Source organism: Triturus cristatus, chromosome 2_2, assembly GCF_964204655.1.
Source record: "Triturus cristatus chromosome 2_2, aTriCri1.1, whole genome shotgun sequence".
NCBI classification, from domain to species: Eukaryota; Metazoa; Chordata; class Amphibia; order Caudata; family Salamandridae; genus Triturus; species Triturus cristatus.
The window spans coordinates 73477050-73497509 of record NC_140582.1 but is presented as its reverse complement, the minus strand read 5'-3'; the positions used below and the strand labels follow the sequence as shown (position 1 = coordinate 73497509).

The window sequence follows — 20460 nt, the reverse complement described above, 5'->3', positions numbered from 1 at the left end:
GTAGGAAAATGAAACCGTTCATCGAAAACCCGGACCTCAAAACTGCAGTTCAGTCCTTAGTCATCTCAAGGCTGGAGTACGGATGCACCACCCTCGCAGGGCTTCCCAAAATCTCAACCGCCCCTCTAAAAGCCTGTCTCAACGCCGCAGCAAGACTCCTAACAGGATCTAGGAAATTTGACCACATTTCACCTCACCTGAAAGCCCTTAACTGGCTACCTTATGAAGCTCGAATCCAACTAAAAATGGCATGCATCACTCACAAAGCGCTTCACCACAATAAGCCCCAGTACCTTTCCCAAAAACGTACCTTATCTGGAGGAATCAGACATTCTAGGAGCGTTGATAACTTACTCCTGAAACCCTCACGTTTCAGCAAGAAAAAAACATCTAACAAAGCATTCTCCGGAGCATCATCAAGAATATGGATCTCACTCCCTCCTTACATCAGAAAAATCTCCTCTACTCCTCTGTTCAAAAGAGAAGCAAAATCATTCCTGATGTGCTAATTCCTCCCGTAAACTCTCACAGGATCCATTCCAGTTCTACACCCTTAAACTCGCTTCTTCTCTCCCACTAAGGACTCCCTCGCCCCTATTACCTATTGCTCAGAACAACTTTGATGCCTGTGCCCCTCCGATCTTTGTCGAAACATGTTGATTTTATGTATTGCTTTATTTTGATACTTGTTTTATTCGTTCTGTGCACTCATTGTAAAGCGCTCGGATACCCTACCCAGGGTCTGGTCCGCGCTATAGAAAACTCTAAAAAAAATAAAAAAAATAATGAAACTGATTTTATACTGCTTTGCAGGCACTGACACAGGAACGTGCATCAATCCTATTGAAAGACACATAGAACACAAAAGAGCTAAGATATACAAAAATCTCCTATCAGCATTATACATCTTTTTGATTATTCATGTTACTAGTAATCAGGTTTAATTGGGCAGTAATTTATCAGATTATTTGTGCTCCAATTCCCTGTTTAGTGTTACTTTTGTATGGACAATATGGATTATTACACTACAGCTGCACTATGTATTTGAAATGTGTATCCAGTTGGCACAGTATTTGGGCACTGGCCAAGTATGTTGTATCTCTACATTATGGCATTTTCAGTATGCTCTTTTGATATGAGGATTTGTAATTTAAACTTTAATTTACAAATGGTATTTTTGAAGTTACAGCATTGTAATATGCGTGAATTGGGGCTTTCAATTAATGTAATTGGATATTGGAACACATTCAAAGATGGCCGCTATCAATGTGGGAATGGTAGCCTGTTTTCAGTGTTGATAGCCGAAGAGCGTAAATAGGAAGCTCTTGTATGTGCAAGCATGGTGAGAAGGGCTGGGGAAGCCGAAACGCGTTTGACGGTGTAATTCTCTGCTGTGATAAGTGCTAATTAATAAAGAACAACAACACCGCTCGGAGTGCCAGTCTGTACTTCAATTTTGGTAAGGTACTTATTTGCACTTGAACACGCCTGGGCGCGGGCGTTGATGAGCGCCCCTGTTGTTTTGGATGCATGTCAGCTACACGCACTTTGAAGAGGATATATATATATGTATATTCACTTAAAAAACCATAGGTTTCACACATGTTATAGTTAGCTGGACATTTCACTCGTAAAAAACCATTGAAATTCCCCCGTTATAGGTAGTTCAGATAACTATAACTCGCGCGACCGCAATCCACTGCTGATGACGTTACATATTACATCACTCATGACATGGTCAGTGACATCACTCATGACATCACTGATGACATCATCCTTGTGATAGAGTGGCGGTCGCGCGAGTTATAGTTATCTGAACTAACTATAACGGGGGAATTTCAATGGTTTTTTACGAGTGAAATGTCCAGCTAACTATAACATGTGTGAAACCTATGTTTTTTTAAGTGAATTTGCAAGGTTTTTTAAATGCTAATTCCTAACTATAACGTGTGTGAAACCTATGGTTTTGTAAGTGAATTTGTAAGGTTTTTTAAATGCTAACTTATGTATGTATTATTATATTTTTTATATATTTATTTTACAATAAACTATGTATATAGTTATAGATTGACTGTATCCTGTAATATGGAATGGCTCATTTAAAATGTTTTTTTTTTTTAGGGTTTTTTACAGTGCGCGCACCCCGCGATTTTTCGAAAAAAAAAAAACTCTACCCTGCCCCCTTTTCACGTTCTCCACCTTTCTTTTCACTGTCACACACAAAATGGCGGCCGACACTTCCTGATTTCGACCGATTCGAATGTTGACTGACATGTAACCACCAATCAGAATTACGCTCGCGCACGTTAGGGTGCGCGCACGGTGCGCGCTTATAGATAGTTATGTACCTTTAACTGCAATTTTTCCAGGAACTACTCAACAGATTGACACCATATATGCAAAAGGCACATGCCTGACCTGAGGACTACCTCTTTGCCAAATTTCAAGTAATTCTGTTCAGCCGTTCGGGCTGTACCTTCGACTAAAGGTCCTATGGGAAAATGCATAGGGAAAATGCGTTTTGGGACCCCCCTTTTTTCTCAGCCCCTGCTTGACGATTCACCCCGACACTTTCAGGGTAGGAGCGGAGCTGAGCGGAGCGCCCCATTAGTTTTGAAGATTTCGCGAGGATTCGTCAACCGGCACCAAAGTTATTCAAAATAGAATTTTCAGATTTCCTATGGAAACTCAGTCCTAACTATAACTATCTACTGGCGACCGCCAGTAGATAATATATATATATATTATCTACTGGCGTTGTAAAGGCATGAGTGATAAAGGCATATTTGTGGTAAAACATTGTGTGATAAAGACATGTGTGGTGAAGGCATATGCGTTATAGTGGAAGCATGGTAAAGGCATTGCGTGGTAACGACTGCATTGTAAAGGCTGTTTCCCAATTATTTTTCATAAATACAGATGATAAACAAGTGATGTGTAGATAAAAACCAAAACAGCAGAAAACAATTATTTTAGATCCCAGTCTGTCACTAAGCCTTTCTAGCCAATGACCATGCACAAGAGTGTCACTATGAAGCATGCAGAACAAGAGGAGGCGGATGCCCTAGCGTGTAGCCTAGCTCAGCAGTCATTCCAAGTCCATAACCCTTTGGTCCAACTAACAACACCTCCCGCCATCTCACCATCTCCCCTGATCAGGAATTGTGTTTGTAAATGAGGCTAACTTGGAGCTTTTGATTGAACAAAAATAAAAAATCTATTTGTGACTCCTTGTGAGCAGTGTCCTGGCAAGGGTACCAAGGGCCTTAATGGATATGCATAGGCTGCTACAACTGGCGTCCTGTGGGCCCATCATACTGCTGGTTATCGGTGCCACTGCAACTACTCAATTGACAGCTACAAACTTTGTTGTGAGGCAATCACAGACAGATTTGTACAGTATCGTTGTAACTACAATCTCACCCACAGAAGCTGGTTCGCTACATACTGCTGACTATTGTGGTAAACTTAAGGTTCCCGCGCTGCTAATGTAGAAATGTCACAAAACACTTAAATTTGCAGTGCTTTGATGCCTTCCGGTTTTACCCGCAGTAGAAACTCAGAAAATATCACTTTTCGTGTTTGGCAAACCGTAATAAAACATAAATGTATTGCATAAGGCAACTTAATGTAGTCTGCAATCCCTACAGCCATCAAAGTGCATAAGTAAATTTTCCACATCCACATGGAAACATTCTAGCTCAAAATGTCTATTTCCCTGAAACTAAAAATCTATACGCTTAAATACAGACAGAAGTGTTAAGCATAAATATTGTTAACACTCAAGGAGCTGCTATTAAAAATACCTTCTAGTTTGTTGGGTGTTTTTGTAGGTTGTTGTGTCCCTGACCCTCTCTGGGTGTTAGCCAGACCGTAGCAAGGTTTGACTGAAAAATCCCATGGAAATTTCAAGCTCGCCAAGAGCAGTGTCACAAGGTTGGCAGATTATTTTTGACGTGTTATAGTATGAACGTTGGAACAGAGAGCATTGGACAGTTTCTGACTGTTCCAATGTAATATATAGTCAATGGAGTAGCCAGGAAAATAAAATATTTTGATCCATATGACAGTAAATAATGGAGCAAAGTGAGCAATTCCGACCTTTTCCATGAAAGCCAGTAAGCATTGAACCCCTGGGGAACATTTGCAAAATATGATGCAAATTATGTATTTTTCAGAACGAAAGAAATTTGGTCAAAAACGTAACTTACGTGTATTGACTTCTATCACTGTTTCTTTTTTATTACATCTTCTTTCTTTTCTTTTATTCTTCTTTGATCCTCTCGTTTCCATCCTTCTCTCTTTCATAATTTCTATTATTATTCTTTTGTACTTCTTTCCATTCTACTTTCAATCCTCTTGCCATCTTTCTTTTTTGTTTGTCTGTCCTTCTTTTAGCCTATCTTTCACTGTTTCTAGCACTCTGTCCTTTATAGTTCTATTTCATTTTTCTTCTTTCATTTTTCGTCTTTTTTTGTTCTATTCTGATTCCGTCATTTCTTCTGATCATTTCCTCATCCTTTCTCCCCCGTTTCATATTTTTTTGTATTCCTTAAATTTGTTCATTCTTTCTCTTCTTTCTTTCCATCATCTGCTTTCCATCTCTCATTACTCCTTTCCATTATTTCTTTGTTTCCTGGCCTCTTGATTTCTTTGCGGCTTTTCATTTTTCTTCCATCTTTTCTTCTTACTAGCCTTCTTGTCATCCTTCATTCTATCTTTCTTTCCTACGCTCTTCCTTAATTTCCTTTTGTTTTTTTCCATATTTCCATTCTACGTTTGCGCCTTTTCCCATCTTGCTTCTTTTTCTTACCATCTTTCTTTTCTTATTTGCAATATACTCTCCTCTCTTCCTTCGAGAGCTTACACTCAGTATGCCTCTCAGTTTTTCTTTACCATTTTAATATTTACTCTTTCTCACTCTCAACATTTTTGGTTACTTTGCCACCCATAAGCCCCACCCCAAAGCTGTTTCATGGAACTAATTCTTGCAGTATTTATTAGTTTCTTCTTCTGTCTTGTGATGACGTGTGAGCCACAGATCAACGTTAGGCAGGGTTATAAAGCATTTTATTCTGCCACAGTGTTACCCCGCTTAAACTGAGGTACAGGGTGCTTCACTATACCCCTGTGTATAGTAAATAATTAAATTTGCATCTTTCTTTAATTAAAATACATTGGGCATCAACCGTCCTATTTTGAGAATAATAATAGAAAGGGGCTGGGGTTACTGGATTCCAGTATGGAGCATACATTGGCATGGAATTCTGACCTCAGTGGTTACACCTTGTACCCTAAACTATTGAATTCATTTTATTTAAATCATTATATTAATATATTTTATTGTATGTATTTATGTACGTGGGGGCGGGTGGGGCAGGGGGGTTGTAAAGTGCTAAACATTTTGCCTTCCAGTTGTTTCCAATTGTTCCCTCTTCAATGACGACTAATGGTCTCTCTCCCCCCCCCCCCCCTCATTCGCCACAACCGGTTACACTCCTCTATTTGTATATTTATGATATCCCACTGTATAATGAGCTAATTGGTCGTATCTCTTTACCAGTAAGTACAGCTTGACTTCCACTGCATTTTCCAGACCCTCAGGAGTCAAGATGTAGTGGATGGTGACCAGTTCCTCCTGGTCGCAGTGCAGCGTAGCGCTCTTAGGCTCCACCTTCAGGTAACTCCTGCTCCGGGAGCTCAGCCGTTTAACAGCATGATTGGCAGTAGGATACGAAGGGGATATCCAATTATAGCCGCCACAGGGCTCGGTCTGTTTATAAAAGGCCTGGTAATGAAGACACAGGAAAACATTTATGACAATTGCCACAATGGACTTCCTGCAATAGCGAAAAAAGCAAAACAGAAAAAGCACACTCCTTTAAACAGCTAGTGGAGAGAGGGTGAGAGAGTGTGTGTGTGTGTGTGTATATATATGTGTGTGTGCAAACAACTTATGGTGTGGCTAAATGATGTGAAAAAACAGGAAACATCCAGACTCTGATGTGCACAAACCTCTACAGACGGCATCTTACAAAAGGGTTCTGTCCATTTTGTAGGTTCATACAGTAATATATATTGTCTTTCTATGTTGAAGTAACACTTCTTGTTTTGATGCCGCAGCGTGGCATCGCAAGCCCTTTGGCTGCGCCCCGCTGCAGGACTTTTACAGCACAGAGATGCAACATATTTAAATTTATAACATGTCGCATTCCTGCCCTGCGCTGGCGCTCAATGGGCTGCCATGCACCGACACTGGCACCCTTGCACCATGCAAGGATGTCTGCTTCACAGGGATGATTGTTTATGTGCAGAAGGGTTCCCTTCCTGCACATTAACAACCTGAAATGCCGTTTTTCAACTTCTATGTGTGTTGCATTAACACACATAGAACTTGCAAAATGTCATGTTTTTTAATGATTGTTTATATGCCGGAATGGACACCTTCCTGTACATAAACAATCACTAGAGGTGATTTCCTCGTTTTTGTGTGTGCTGCAGAATGCAGCATGCATAGAAAGAGGGAAAAAACGAAGAGAAATTAATTCCTTTCTCCTGTTGCGCCTCCCTACGCCTTCCATGGGGAGGCATAGCATTCAGATGCATTTCCAGGTTTATGATTTCTCGTAAATCTCGAAGTGTGTCAGGGTGTTGTGTGTGAACACCCACAGAAACACCCATGGAATGTCCCTTTCACACAAAGTGCTACGTGTAATGGGGCCATATTTACAGGAAAAGCCACCCTGAACAGGAAAAGTCACGCAGGGTGGCTTTTCCTGTCCTTGTAAATATGGGTCAGCAAAATGTGCCACCGGTGCATCGCAAAAAGTGACGCACCGGCGGCGCAAGGGGCTTGTAAATAAGCCCCTCAGTTTGTTGATGTAAACAGATAACAAGGTAATCAGAACCTCCCCTCGTACAGGAGAGAATAAATCAAGCCTTTGGTAATCTGGTGCAACCAACCTACAGGCGTACACGGCTGGGAGTTGCAAAGTCACCTCTTCCGTCAATCACATCATGGAATAAGATACATATGTAAAGCATAACTCATGCTCTTTTACCCTGTAATGCTACAGATACCTAGTGGAATATACATTGTCTTGTTGCGTGACAGTGATGCCATATTATTACCATTGGTGGTGTCATCAGTGATATCTTTCGTTCTGTTATTTGTTGCATCTTATGTGATCCCAAGTGAGATGATGTCAGTAATGATTTATGTGGAGATAATAACAATTGTGTCTTAATTAGTTAAGCTAGCAAGAGGGCTTTGCAAATTAGGTGCTCATTGATGACCTATGTGTATGATCTCATGCCACAACTATATATTTCAGGAGGACCAAATCAACGTTCATTCTTCGGAGACTAGTACATTGAGAACTATTACATTTTGTAATAGCATAGCTGTTAATTATCCCACTTAGAAATAGAAAACAGCAGTTATGAGGGTTGAGTAAAAGAATTATAATGATTAAGTACTGCAGCTCATACATTTGTAATACAAAGTGGGATATGTGCAATGGCCCACAACATACATTCTCCTTTAATTACTGTATTCTTCAAATTAGTTATTTATTTTACTGCTGTGTAATGGATAAATATATGATGACTTAAGGACCAGAGTGAAGTCAGGTCATGCCTTCTTTGCTCTGCAGTGACTGTCCACAGTGGCAGATCAAATCCCCAGTTCATGACTTCTCTTCAAACCATGGGGATAGTGGGGACACAATCTCTTCCCCAAATCCACGATACCTCACACTAAGGCAAGTAATGAAAGTGAAAGGAAAATTGATATTCCAATAATATGCACTGTTTAATTTCTTTTTTTTTCTTTTTTACTCCCACCAGGCCCCCTTGTCCCACAGCATCAGCAAGATGGAGCCCTCCACCCACCCCACCCACAAGCATGTGTCATTTTCAGTCTTACTGCACTGAATGTCAATGGGATCTCAACTATCTCATCAAATTGCATTGAGATTGAGATCAGTTTTAGACTTAACCCCTTCGATGCTCATGACGGAACGGTTCCGTCATGAGCATCGGTTGAGCTGTGCTCATGACGGAACCGTTCCGTCATGGCCCCGCCCGCGCTTGAACCCTTCAGCACCGCGGGGGAATCCGCGCAGCGCTGAAGGGGTTAAAGGAAAGGAATTAAATAATGCTTTATTTCCGTGGTGTTTTTTGATTGTTATTTTCAATATCAAACTCCATCAACTACAAAAGCAGCCTTTCCTTCAAAGCACTTTGATAGGATGTTTATCTACAACTTAATATTAAGGAGAGTTTATAGAATTGCGAGAAAGAACGTAATCTATAATTTCTGCAATAAAAATTATTAATATCATATTATCACATAATAATTAGAATTGAGGATGATTTTGCTCTTCAGAACGACAAGCCTCTCTAAGGAGAAGCCCTAGGATGAATTTTCACTTTTACAATTCTTGGAATATCTTTAATATATCAGCTGAAATGTATTTTGAGCCAAAGAGTATGTTATATCAACAAGCATTGGTAAAACAAACTCCCCATAATGTGTCCAATGCATTCACCGTCTTGCTTCTAAGGTGCTTGCACCTTGTCACACCAATCACATCGCTAGCCGTATCCCTGGCTACTGACTTACCATCAAATATTCAGTAGACGCAGTGAAACTGGCTGTATCAATAGAGAACGATGCTTGACCCTGCAGGTCAGTCACATACTTGAATTCATTTCTTCCCATTCTAATTGTGATTGTTTCATTAGGCAGCGGGTCATTATTGGAATCTCCCAGGCGGACCTTATGAAGACAAGTAATTTTGCAAGTCAGTGATTTAAGTAAAAACATGCAGGGGTGTTTAAACCCATGAATAATCACACGTACGAAAACATCCCCGTACAAATAACATTAATTCTGGGCATCAAGTGTGATTTTGCGCTTGAATGTTACCTTGATGATAAGTAATAGAAATGAGCCAGTTACTTATCAATCATCTTCATTGCTCCAGGCCCAGATCTTCTTCGACATAGTCCAGAACGTATGAGTAATTATTTCCTTCTGCAAAGCTTGTTTGCCTTGCCTAGGAAGTTATAAAACTAACATCAACATGGGAACCTCCAACAACCTTGACCCCTCACTTCATTGAAACAGAAGGAAGCCAGACATTAAACTCCTGTAATATCATAAAGAGCTGGGTGATCAGATCAATTGTTTGTGGTTGGGGCGGGGGCAGGAAACTACGTTTTTGACAAGGAAGACCTGGACTTGGAGTAACAAAGATAGCAATGTCCCATGAAGTTGAGACACCTCTTGTAGATCCATTTTGTACCTGTCCTGGTAGCTCCTTACCTGAACCTTTATACACCATTGTATAAGTCTGTCTTAGTAATGTACTCAGAGTTGAAGGATATCAATTTCCAAAGGTGACTAAAAGGAAATCAACTTTCCTAAAGAGAGCAGTGCTGGAGACATTTGGAGACAGCCCTGTAAAGGTCCGAAGGATGCTGGCCTTCATCTTCTAAAGAAAGTGGTGAATGGAAATAAACAGGTAAAATCAAATCCTGCGAGAAATAAAAAGGACAACTTTTGACAGAGATGAAGGATGTGAATGCAAAGTAACCTCATATTTTGAAAAACAAAGAACTCGTTTTGAACTCTCCTAATTCCCCAATCGTTTTCATAAAGAAATAACCACAAAAAGAATCATGTAAAAGAGAAATTTAAGGTCTACTGATTGGAAAAGCTAAAAATGGGAATTTTGCAAAGCCTTCTAAAGAAGGAGAAGTTCAAAGTAAAGTACAGGTAAATACATAGCCGATCTTGAAGAACAAAATCTTCCTAAATGGTGCGATGCTGAACAAAACATGAACTGCATTTCTACCTCCATATATGCCTTGATTGCTGTCCATCGACTTGTAAGTGTGTACACTGCAAGCCCTATCGAGAACTCGGCTTTCAAAAATAAAAATCTAACTCTAGCTGGATCAGAAGAAGTAGAGAGAATCCCTTTCTTAAAGCGCCAGTTTTCAAAATTACAGCAGTAACGTGCATACAACTTAAGGGGCAAAGCGCCCTTTGACTGATGGCTGCAGAAAGCTACTTCAGAAGAACAGCTCTGCACCTCTATTGTTATTCTCTCAAGCTCCAAGTCCAAAAAAGGAGATGTGTCAAGGAAAACTTTGTATGGAGCCCTGAGCAAGCCTTAATTGACAGGAAGGACCCCATGAGGAGTGTGAGTGAAGTGAAAAAGAAGGAGAGGGTATCGTGGATAACCTGGCCGGCACGGAATGACCAGCAGCACATTCACCCCACTCTCGTGCATCTTTTGAAATATTGTTGGAATGAGAATTTTTGGGGAGAAACATATACAATAGCCCCCTAGGCCATTTCAAAGACAAAGAACCTAATCCCCATGCCCTTTCCCATTGACAATGGAAAACAACTGCAAAATTTGTGTAGGAATGTACTCTCTGGAGTCACAACCAGGTTAAATCTTGGACTCTTAAATCTTTGCAGAATGTCCTCAGAATTCTAGTGATGGCGACACAGGGAAATTGAGGTTGGAAATATCTGTCTCATATGGTTCTCTGGCCCTTTCTCACTCCCCAGAATATAAACTACAGTTAAGGTAGGAGATTTTCTTCTGCCGATAAACAAATCTTTGGAGCTCGAAAACGGAGGGACTGAGACCTTGTCCTCCATTATGGTTTGCGATATGACCTGATCATGTAATTGTCAGTTAGCACCAAGACTGCCTGGTGTCTCAGGAGAGAAGCAATATGAAGTAAAAATAGAGGAGCTGTTTTCAGTTTCTTCCCATTAGAATAATGATTTAGTACTATTGCCTCCCATCTTTTCTGAGCTGTCTTGTCTGATAAGGTCGCTCCTCAACCCAAACTGCTTGCACCTTTAGCTGGTACCTTGGATGGTGGAAGGGACAACGGGTTAACTTAGATTGGCTGAAACTAACCACTATTGTAGCAACTGTCTTTTTTTATTTCTCCCTGGAATCCGTGCCTCGAATGTTTGGGATATTGGACTCCAGTGTCCAAGAGGTGCTGGATCAAAGTTTATAAGTGCAATCTGTACCAAGGAATAGCTGTCAGAGTTGATGCCATCTCTCTTTGTATCATTTGCCAGTCATGAGCATTTCCCTCTGATTTTGCCAGGTGGGACAAGAGTTTTTCTGTCTTTTTCAAGAAAAAATGTGACCGGTTTGTTTGGTAAATGGCTCCAATGACGTGCAGCTCCTGTATTGGAACTGGCTGGGACTTGCATATATTGATGAGGAATCCATGATCTATCAAAATGAAGCAGATTCTATGAGTCTCTGTGCATCCCTTCTGAAAAAAGCAAAGGAGACTAATCAATTGTCCTGGTATGGGAACATATATATATATACATAGGGTATTTTTAGGGTTTATGGTAGGTAAGGTTTTTGGGTGGCAAGGGTATTTTTAGGGTTTGGGGTGAGTATGTGGTTTTGGGTGGCGAGGGTATTTTTAGTGTTTATGGTGGCTAAGGGTTTTTGGGTAGCAAGGGTATTTTTAAGGTTTAAGATAGGTAAGGGTCCTTGGGTGGCAAGGGTAGTTTTAGGGTTTAAGGTGGGTGTGGGTTCTTGGGTGATAAAGGGATGTATAGGGTTTAGTGTAGGGTATGGGTTTAGGGGTTAAATGTTAATAAGGTAAGATGTATACCTTACATCATATATATATATATATTATCTACTGGCGGTCGCCAGTAGATAGTTATAGTTAGGACCGTGTTTCCATAGGAAATCCGCAACATTCTATTTGGAATAACTTTGGCGCCGATTGACGAATCCTCGCGAAATTTTCAAAATAGGTGGGGCACTCCGCTCCGCTCCTTCCCTGAAAGTCTCGGGGGGATTCGTCAAGCGGGGACTGAGAAAAAGGGGGGTCCCAAAACGCGTTTACCCCATGCATTTTTCCATAGGACCTTTAGTCGAAGGTACAGCCCGAACGGCTGAACAGAATTACTTGAAATTTGGCAGAGAGGTAGCCCTCAGGTCAGGGATGTGCCTTTTGAAGGTCTCGTGTAAATCTGTTCAGTATTTCCTGAGAAAATAGCATTTAAATCAATATATATATCTATAGGCGCGCTCTGAGCGCGTACCGTAAGCTTACGGTACGCGCACGCTGCCGTGCGCGAGTGCGATTCTGATTGGTTGTTAGATCTTAGTAAACATTCGAATCGGTCAAAACCAGGAAGTGTCGGCCGCCATTTTGTCTCTCGCAGTCTGAGGGGGTGAAAAACAAAGGTGGAAAACGTGAAAAGGGGGCATGGTGGACAGTTCCTGACCCCCTAGCCTTTGTCAGGGGGTCCCAGAAGGACCGCCAAGGGCCAAAATTTCCTTTAATTTTTTTGCGAAAAATCGCGGAGTACGCGTAGCGTGCGCGTACGGTAGAAACGGAAAAATTCCGCGAAATGCGTAACGCGAAGCGCACCGTGCACGTACGGTACGCGCACGGAGAAAAACCTTTAAAAAATTAAAAAATAAAAACATAACTTGGCATTTAAAAAAACGTACAAATTCACTGAAAAAACCATAGGTTTCACACACGTTATAGTTAGGAATTAGCATTTAAAAAACTTGCAAATTCACTTAAAAAACCATAGGTTTCACACATGTTATAGTTAGCTGGACATTTCACTCGTGAAAAACCATTGAAATTCCCCCGTTATAGTTAGTGCAGGCAACTATAACTCACGCGACCAGAATCCTCTGCTGATGACGTCAGATATTACATCACTGATGACATATGTGTCTTTCTGAAAAAAAAATATTTGTAATATATGTATAGCTAAAGATTAATGGAAGAAGACATGGGTAAATAGGTGTCTAAAAACAGTGATGTAATATCTGACGTCATCAGCAGAGGATTGCGGTCGCGTGAGTTATAGTTGCCTGCACTAACTATAACGGGGGAATTTCAATGGTTTTTCACGAGTGAAATGTCCAGCTAGCTATAACATGTCACGTAGCTTTGATTATCCAATCTGTCACAGTATATAAATCATGTGCTTCACCGGGGGGTCATGTGATCAAGGCTGTGTGTTCACAGTCAAAACGCGTCATGCTGACAATGGAGGAATAAATTAAGCATGAAAAAACTCTCTACGGCGCACTTTGTGGTCTGTACCTGTGTAACTTGTGAAGTACTCTTCAAGTGATCCAGGATTGTTGAATTTTTATATATATATATATATATATATATATATATATATATATATATATATATATATATATATATTCCAAGTCGTTGATCCTATCCCAGATCATGAATGAGGCGCACTCCATGGGAATATCTTCATAAGAATTTATTTGGCAACAGAACAAAAAACACCCGACAGACGCGTTTCGGCTACACGCCTTTGTCAATGTCGGTAAGGTTACATTTTTTTCGTCATTTAAATCAAATAATAAAGTTTCATTGACATCGAGAGAGGAGGTCGCTACTTCCTAAGTCGTTGAAATAGAGGAAGGAAACATTGCATCCTTTTGCAAGATCTCTTGATGGGCAGACATCTTGTAACGTGCTTCAATGTGATATATAGTTCCGTGTACTTACACATCTTATAATACATATATACATTAGTTATTCATAATAATTCATGAAATACACCTTTTGAATTTTAGCCCTGAATGGGCATGCACACCCAGAGGTTAATGTCGTTGCTGCTTTATAGTCATCATTAGTAACCACTGTAATCTAAACTCATATCCATATTAATCAGTGTCTCCCCTGTTCCACCCCTTTTGTTGCCTGCCAAACCTTTTCACAGAGGAGAAATTAGGGTAGTCCCGATATAGTAAATATTTGCTGCTCTCAGATTACTATGTAATGTGTACCCAGAGTTCTTCCTCGTTGTTCAACCCAGAGGGGTTTTTGGTTTGCATCTCTAATATGTACTTCGATTCGAGTTTTCTGAGTTTCTTAATTCTGTCCCCACCCCTCTCATCTTTTGGGACGTGATCCAGGCAGAAGAACCTCAGAAGGTTCGGATTGGACTTGTGAAACTCCTTGAAGTGGCGTGCCACCGGATAATTAACATCATGATTCTTTATCGCACGCATGTGCTCTAAAATTCTCTTTTTGGCGGGGTGAATAGTACTCCCTACATACTTTAAGTCACAGGGACAGGACAGGCAGTATACAACAAATTCGGTGTTGCAATTTATTAATTTGTTGATTTTTCTTTTTGTGGTTCTGCCTGGAATCGAGAATTCTTTCACCTTAGTTCCATTTTTGCAGGCCTTGCAATTCATGCAAGGGAAAAACCCTGTTATTAAATCTTTTCTCTTAGGGTTCGTAGGAAAGTGGCTCCTTACAAGATGGTCTTTGAGGGCAGGTCCTCTTCTATACGTGATCTGTGGGGTCTGTGGGATATGTGGTCCTATAACTACATCTGTTTTTAATATTTTCCAATTTCTTCGGAAAATTTGTACAACCTCTGATGACTGGGCCGAATATTCGGTTATCATCCTCACTACGTTGGTGTTATCTGTGTTCCGGGACTTACGTTCTCCCATTATCAAATCCTGTCTTATCAGGTGTTCCCCTTTCTTCTCTGCCCTGTTCAATATTCTTTCTTTGTACCCTCTTTTCCTTAGCCTACTGAATGCTTCATCTTTTGCCTTGGTAAAATCTTTGTCAACTGTACAATTCCTCCTTATTCTGACAAGTTCCCCATATGGGACCCCTTCAATTACATTACTCGGATGGAAACTTTTTGCATGGAGTGTACTGTTTCCTGCTGTAGGTTTCCGATATAGTGTTGTCTGGATCTTATCATCTTCAATATAGACTGTTAAGTCTAAATAGGGTACCTTGGTCTTACTGATACATTCAGTGAACTTTAAATTGCAATCATTCTTATTCAAGGCCGCCACATAGAGAGTCACCTCCTCATGTGACCCCTTCCATATAATGAAGAGGTCATCTATGTACCGGACCCATAGTGCAATTTTCTCTAGCCATTTTTCGTTCTCTCCTGCCCAGGCCACGTGCTTCTCCCACCAGCCTACGAATAAATTTGCATAGCTGGGGGCGAAGCACGTGCCCATCGCAGTCCCCTGCTGTTGGTGGTACAATTCTCCTGCAAACAAAAAAATGTTGTTTTTTAAACAAAATTCTGCAAATTCCATGATCATTGCATTATGCTCATAATACTTTGCATGTCGTTTTTTCAGAAAGAACTCAATTGCCTTCAGTCCCTTATGGTGTTCTATACTTGTATACAAGCTGGTGACATCTAAGGTCACAAGCCACATGTCCTGTTCCCATTGAATGTTCGAGATTGCACGCAGAAAATCTTTAGTATCTTTAATGTACGAACTCAAGTCCCGTACTAGTGGATTCAGAAAGCAATCAATATAAATAGATACATTTTCCAATAGACTATTCAGAGAAGATACTATCGGTCTCTCTGGTGGATTTTTGTGACACTTGTGCACCTTAGGCAAGTGATAAAAGGTGGGAATTTCCGGTGCTTCACATAAAATAAATTTGTAGTCTGTGTCCCTTAAAATCCCTTTGTCATGCCATTTTTTCAAAATCATGTGAAAGTTGATTATGCTTTGCTCGTAAGTTGACCGAGTCACAATGTTGTAACATTCTTTATCTGAAAGTTGTCTCCATGCTTCCTTCTGGTATTGTTTTCTATCCATTAGTACGATGTTACCTCCCTTGTCTGAGGGTTTAATGATAAGATTTTCATCATTTTTCAGTTCCGTTATTATCTTCCATTGGGCTTGTGTGATGTTCTCTTTGCTTAAATTTGGACCCTTCGTTTGTAATTTCTTAAGGTCACTGATCATAGAGTCGTGGAAGGCATCTATCGTATCATATGCCATTTGTGGAATGAATCGTGATTTTATTGCAAGATTGCTAGAGGCACCTACTTGCGTGATTCCTGCTTCTTGCAGCGTCTTAACAATGTCGTGCTGACTCAACGTTGTGCTTTCACATTCGAGTTCATGTAGGGCTTGTTGCAAATCTATTTCCATACTCGTAATGATCTCCTCTCCTTCCAATTCTACATTTTCAGCTGCCGGTTGTGGTCTTACTGGGTGAAGGAGATGCATTTTCATCAATTTTAGTTTTCTTATGTACTTATACAAGTCAATACGCACATTTGCGTAATCAAATTGGGTCGTAGGGCAGAATGAGAGTCCCAATTCCAATACTTTTTCTTCCTCTATTTTCAGTTTCTTTGATGATAAATTGATAATTGTATGTTTGGTCATTGTTACTTCCTTTTCCCCCCACGTCTGCTCCTTGTCACCATGTATCCTGATGTACCGGCTTTTCCCTTTCCCGCTTCTTCTTGTTCTCCGTCTCCTTTTACTTTTTGCGGTGGGTGTGTTCTTGCAGCCGGTCTCTGCTTTGCCTGCCTTAGCAGTTGGTATTCGTGAAAAAAAGAAGGAATTACTTCCTTTTCTACGCGTGTTGGTTGTTCACCTTCGGATAACTCAGATTCCGATGTCTCTCTGGAGGAGGTTACCTGTGATTCTTGTTGCATTAACAGTTTCCTTGGGCCTTCAAATTTTCTTGCAAAAAAAAAAAAAAATATATATATATATATATATATATATATATATATGAAGGAAGAAAACACAGTCCTGAAGCAGTCTTCTCATGCATAATCAGGTACAGACCACACCGTATCAATGGATTATTTGTGCTTTATTGCAATATCCCACAGCATGACGCGTTTCGACTAGGTCACCCCAGTCTTGATCACATGACTTGCCAGGAACCACAATGTGAATAAATAGTCACTTCCTGAGAGTGAAATCCCTCCCATTGCTCACTAAAGCTCAACAACAGACTATATCCTTAGTCTTTTTTCTAAATAGTTCTTTCAGGCACTAAATCAGTATACAAATATATGAAAAATAAAACAACAGGCGAGTTTACTATTTATAAGTTATAAAAACTTAAAAAATATATATAATACCCAGCATAGTAATTATTACCAGTTAATATTTCCTGTTAATTAACGATATCTGTTGATGCCTATACAATATTTGCATATGTGCCAAAAACAACACCATAAGATTGTCACTTCATAGGGTCAGAGTGTTGAAAGAGCCAGTAGAGCATCTAGTAGTGACTGTGCAAAGAAATCATAAAAAAGTGCTAGTGCAAAGTGATTTGATACATGTAAACTATTTTTTCATAGTTACATACATGTTATCATAATGAATATTATTAGTTAATCATTCTGAGCCTATATAATATATTAATATATCAACATGTAATATGCATAAATGCAAAATTTACCGAGCTTAATATATCATTAATGCATAGTGCACATTGTAAGCCCTTTCCAAAAGGTCATCATTATTACTTGGGTTTTTCATTTCTGGAAGATTGAATTTCCAATAAGTCCAATATTATGATGGAACAGGTTTGATAGTGCAAATTGCAAATATAGAGTGCAAAACAACGCATATAATACAGTACAATGATTTACACAGAATCATGTGTGCAAATACACAATAGTGCAAAAAAGAGCAATGATGTCTAATCACAGTTTCAACAGTATGTAGAGAGGTGCAACAATTGTAATAAATAAGATTTAAGATTAGATAAAGTTGATGTAATTATGTACTATCTGCAACAGTTCCAACATTAAAAACCCCTTTAGACACCTCGTTTAAAACCCATAAGATCTTAAAAAACAAGGTAAAATCAGGGATAAAAACCAATCTAAATCAATCAAACAAATTGTAAAAACTATCAGAATATATAAATATAAAACCTCTTCAAAGTGCGTGTAGCTGACATGCATCCAAAACGACAGGGGCGCTCATCAACGCCGGCGCCCAGGCGTGTTCAAATGCAAATAAGTACCGTACCAAAATTGAAGTACAGACCGACACTCCGAGCGGTGCTGTTGTTCTTTTTTAATTAGCACTTATCACAGCAGAGAATTACACCATCAAACGCGTTTCGGCATTCCTAGTCTTTGTCACGACGCTTCAGCATTCAAGAGCTACTGATTTAAGCTCTTTGGTTATCAACACTGAAAATGGGCAGGGCGTGGCTTGCCAACATGGCTGCGTAGACGTGCTCCAAGAGAGGTCCGGCTGGCAGCCCGTGTTAACCGTAAATTCTGCGGAATCCTGGCTCATGTGAGCGGCTAAACAAGTCTCTTAGTGGTGGGAGACCTTCGCTCATGGCCTGGAGGAAGTTTGGGCCGCCGAGACGGAGTCCTCCGCCCTGGAACCCTGATCGGGTGGAGCCGCGGCCACCATTTTGTGGAGCACCGGTGGACCGAGCCGGTCCATCGGCACTGCAAGTCCCCTGGACCACGGTGGACAGAGGAAATCATACCCCTGGCCTGATTCAAGTAAGAGGCCTCGGACCAGGGTGGCGACTCGGCGGACGCTCCTGGCCAGTTGCTGTTGGCTCGCTGTGTTGTGGAGACCTCCGTTGCACAGCCGCTCGGAGCCCTTGGTGGAAGCTGTAGGCCGCTGGATGCCAACCGGACGGCTCGTTGGAGTTGGTGTCTAATTATGCCACACGGGACCCCTGTGGTGAGGGACAATACACAGTGTGGTCGGTGGATGTTGGGATCAGCCTGGGGGTCTGAAATCAGTCTGACGTCCTCCTGATCCTGTAGGGAGTTTAAGCCCCGAGTGTGACCCCCCACCTTGGATGCCAGAGCCTGGACAGCCATCCATAGATACTGACGGCACGCTGGGAGGCGGACAGCATGCCGCGACATGAGGCACACTCACCGGGACCCCTTCTGTTGGGTTTGGGCCGGCGGAGAATCTCAGACCGGACATCCTGGGGCTGCCTGGCTGTGAGGGGTTGGGAATTCAGGGGATCTCATCCTTTGATTAAACCCGGATGATTTGGAAGGGGGTGGTCAGTGAACGCCCTTAATCAGGTCAATACGCCGCCCTGGGAACGGAGTGGAATAACTGCGGAGTATCCAGTGGTCATTTAATGTCCCCGCATATCCTGGCATCGCTCAGGGCACGTAAAACTCGGATCACGACCGGGGCAGACATTTATTCCGATAAGGCATATGCTGTGCCCCCCCGGGTCAGGAGGGCTGGTTAAGACTCATTCTGCATGCCAGCCTGACAAAATGGGTAAAGATAAAACAACAAAACCTCAATCCAATAAAATACTGCACTAGGCCCTGCCCATATCGCATGGCCCGGAGGATAGAAGTGATGGCAGGGCACCCGAAAAAGCAGCACTGCAGGGGGTAGGTGACGAATCACCGATCCTAATGGAAGTGATCCGCGCCGTTCAGGCGACCAGAGACGACATGATCCAGAAGATCGATGCCGTGGCCATCGACATCAATCATCTGAGGAGCGACCTCCGGAAGGTCTGGGACCAGGTGACGGTCACAGTGAAGGACACAGAGGCCCTGAAGGACGAGGTTAAAAATCTTAGTTCCATGGTAGTGGAGCTGAAACGGCAGGTGATCAAGCTCGATGATCGGGCCGAAGACTCAGAAAGCAGGTCAAGAAGGGGGAACTGAAGATTTATGGGGTTCCCGGAGAAAGTGGAGGGTGACGCAGTGGATCTCTTCTTGGAGGATTGGATCACCTGAGAAATGGCACCCAAGCACCTGTTGAAATTCTTTAGTGTGGAAAGGGCACATAGGGCGCTGGTGGCCCTACCTAGACCTGGAGCCCCTCCTCGGGCCATCATCGCTAAACTGTTCAACTTCAGGGACAGGGATCTTCTACTCCAGCTCACTCGCAGTGGATGACAATTCTTTTTTGAGGGTCACTTAATCGCACTATACCCTGACTATACTCAAAGAGTTCAAGAACAGAGGAAGACTTTCATTGCAATTAAAAGACGACTCAGAGAATTGAACTTTAAGTACAGTCTCATGTTCCCGGCGAAGCTCCGTGTGGAGAGTGAGAGCCAGGTCTTGTTCTTTTTCTCGGCCGAGGAGGCAAGAGACTGGTTGGACACTAGGGCTCCGGACAGGAGGCGCCTGGTCACTTCTACGTGCTCTGCAGGATCGCATACCGCATGGTCGCCTGTGAGGAGTCATAGTCTGCCTCAGAGACAAAAGCCTAAAGGGAGAACGATGAGTTTGGGCCGAATCACTCTCCAGCGGGATGGCACATTGCAGCCCTCGGACCCTGAGGTTGTCCCGGATTCCCTGGAGGCGACGTCAGAACTTGTACCCGGCACGGGTGGCTCTGGCAGTGAGAGGGACTGAGCTCCACGAGCTGTATACTGTCTGCTGTATGGTTAAGCTAAGTCAGTGAGAGCCTGAACCGAGTTGAGACCTGGGAGCTGGGCCTGTTTACCTGGGGAGGGATGTCGGGAGGATGGGTATCCTGAGTACGGGGAATGGCCTCTTGATTACTGTGGTAATGGGTTTCTCCTTCCTCCCCCTTTTTGTTTAATGGAATACAGTAAAGGTTGAAGGTCTAGTTCATTGCTGGAATTGTTGTGAGC

General features: G+C 41.8%; 1 protein-coding gene across 1 annotated transcript in view; it reads right to left on the bottom strand.

The window, feature by feature from the left end:
• Nucleotides 1-20460, bottom strand: part of LOC146861876 (alpha-2-macroglobulin-like) — a 1085963-nt gene that overhangs the window by 874659 nt on the left and 190844 nt on the right. The window contains exons 11-12 of the mRNA XM_085641046.1: nt 8627-8782; nt 5561-5788 (exon numbers count right to left, since the gene is read on the bottom strand). Coding sequence (XP_085497172.1) covers nt 5561-5788; nt 8627-8782 — 384 coding nt within the window. The remainder of the gene's footprint in view (nt 1-5560; nt 5789-8626; nt 8783-20460) is intronic.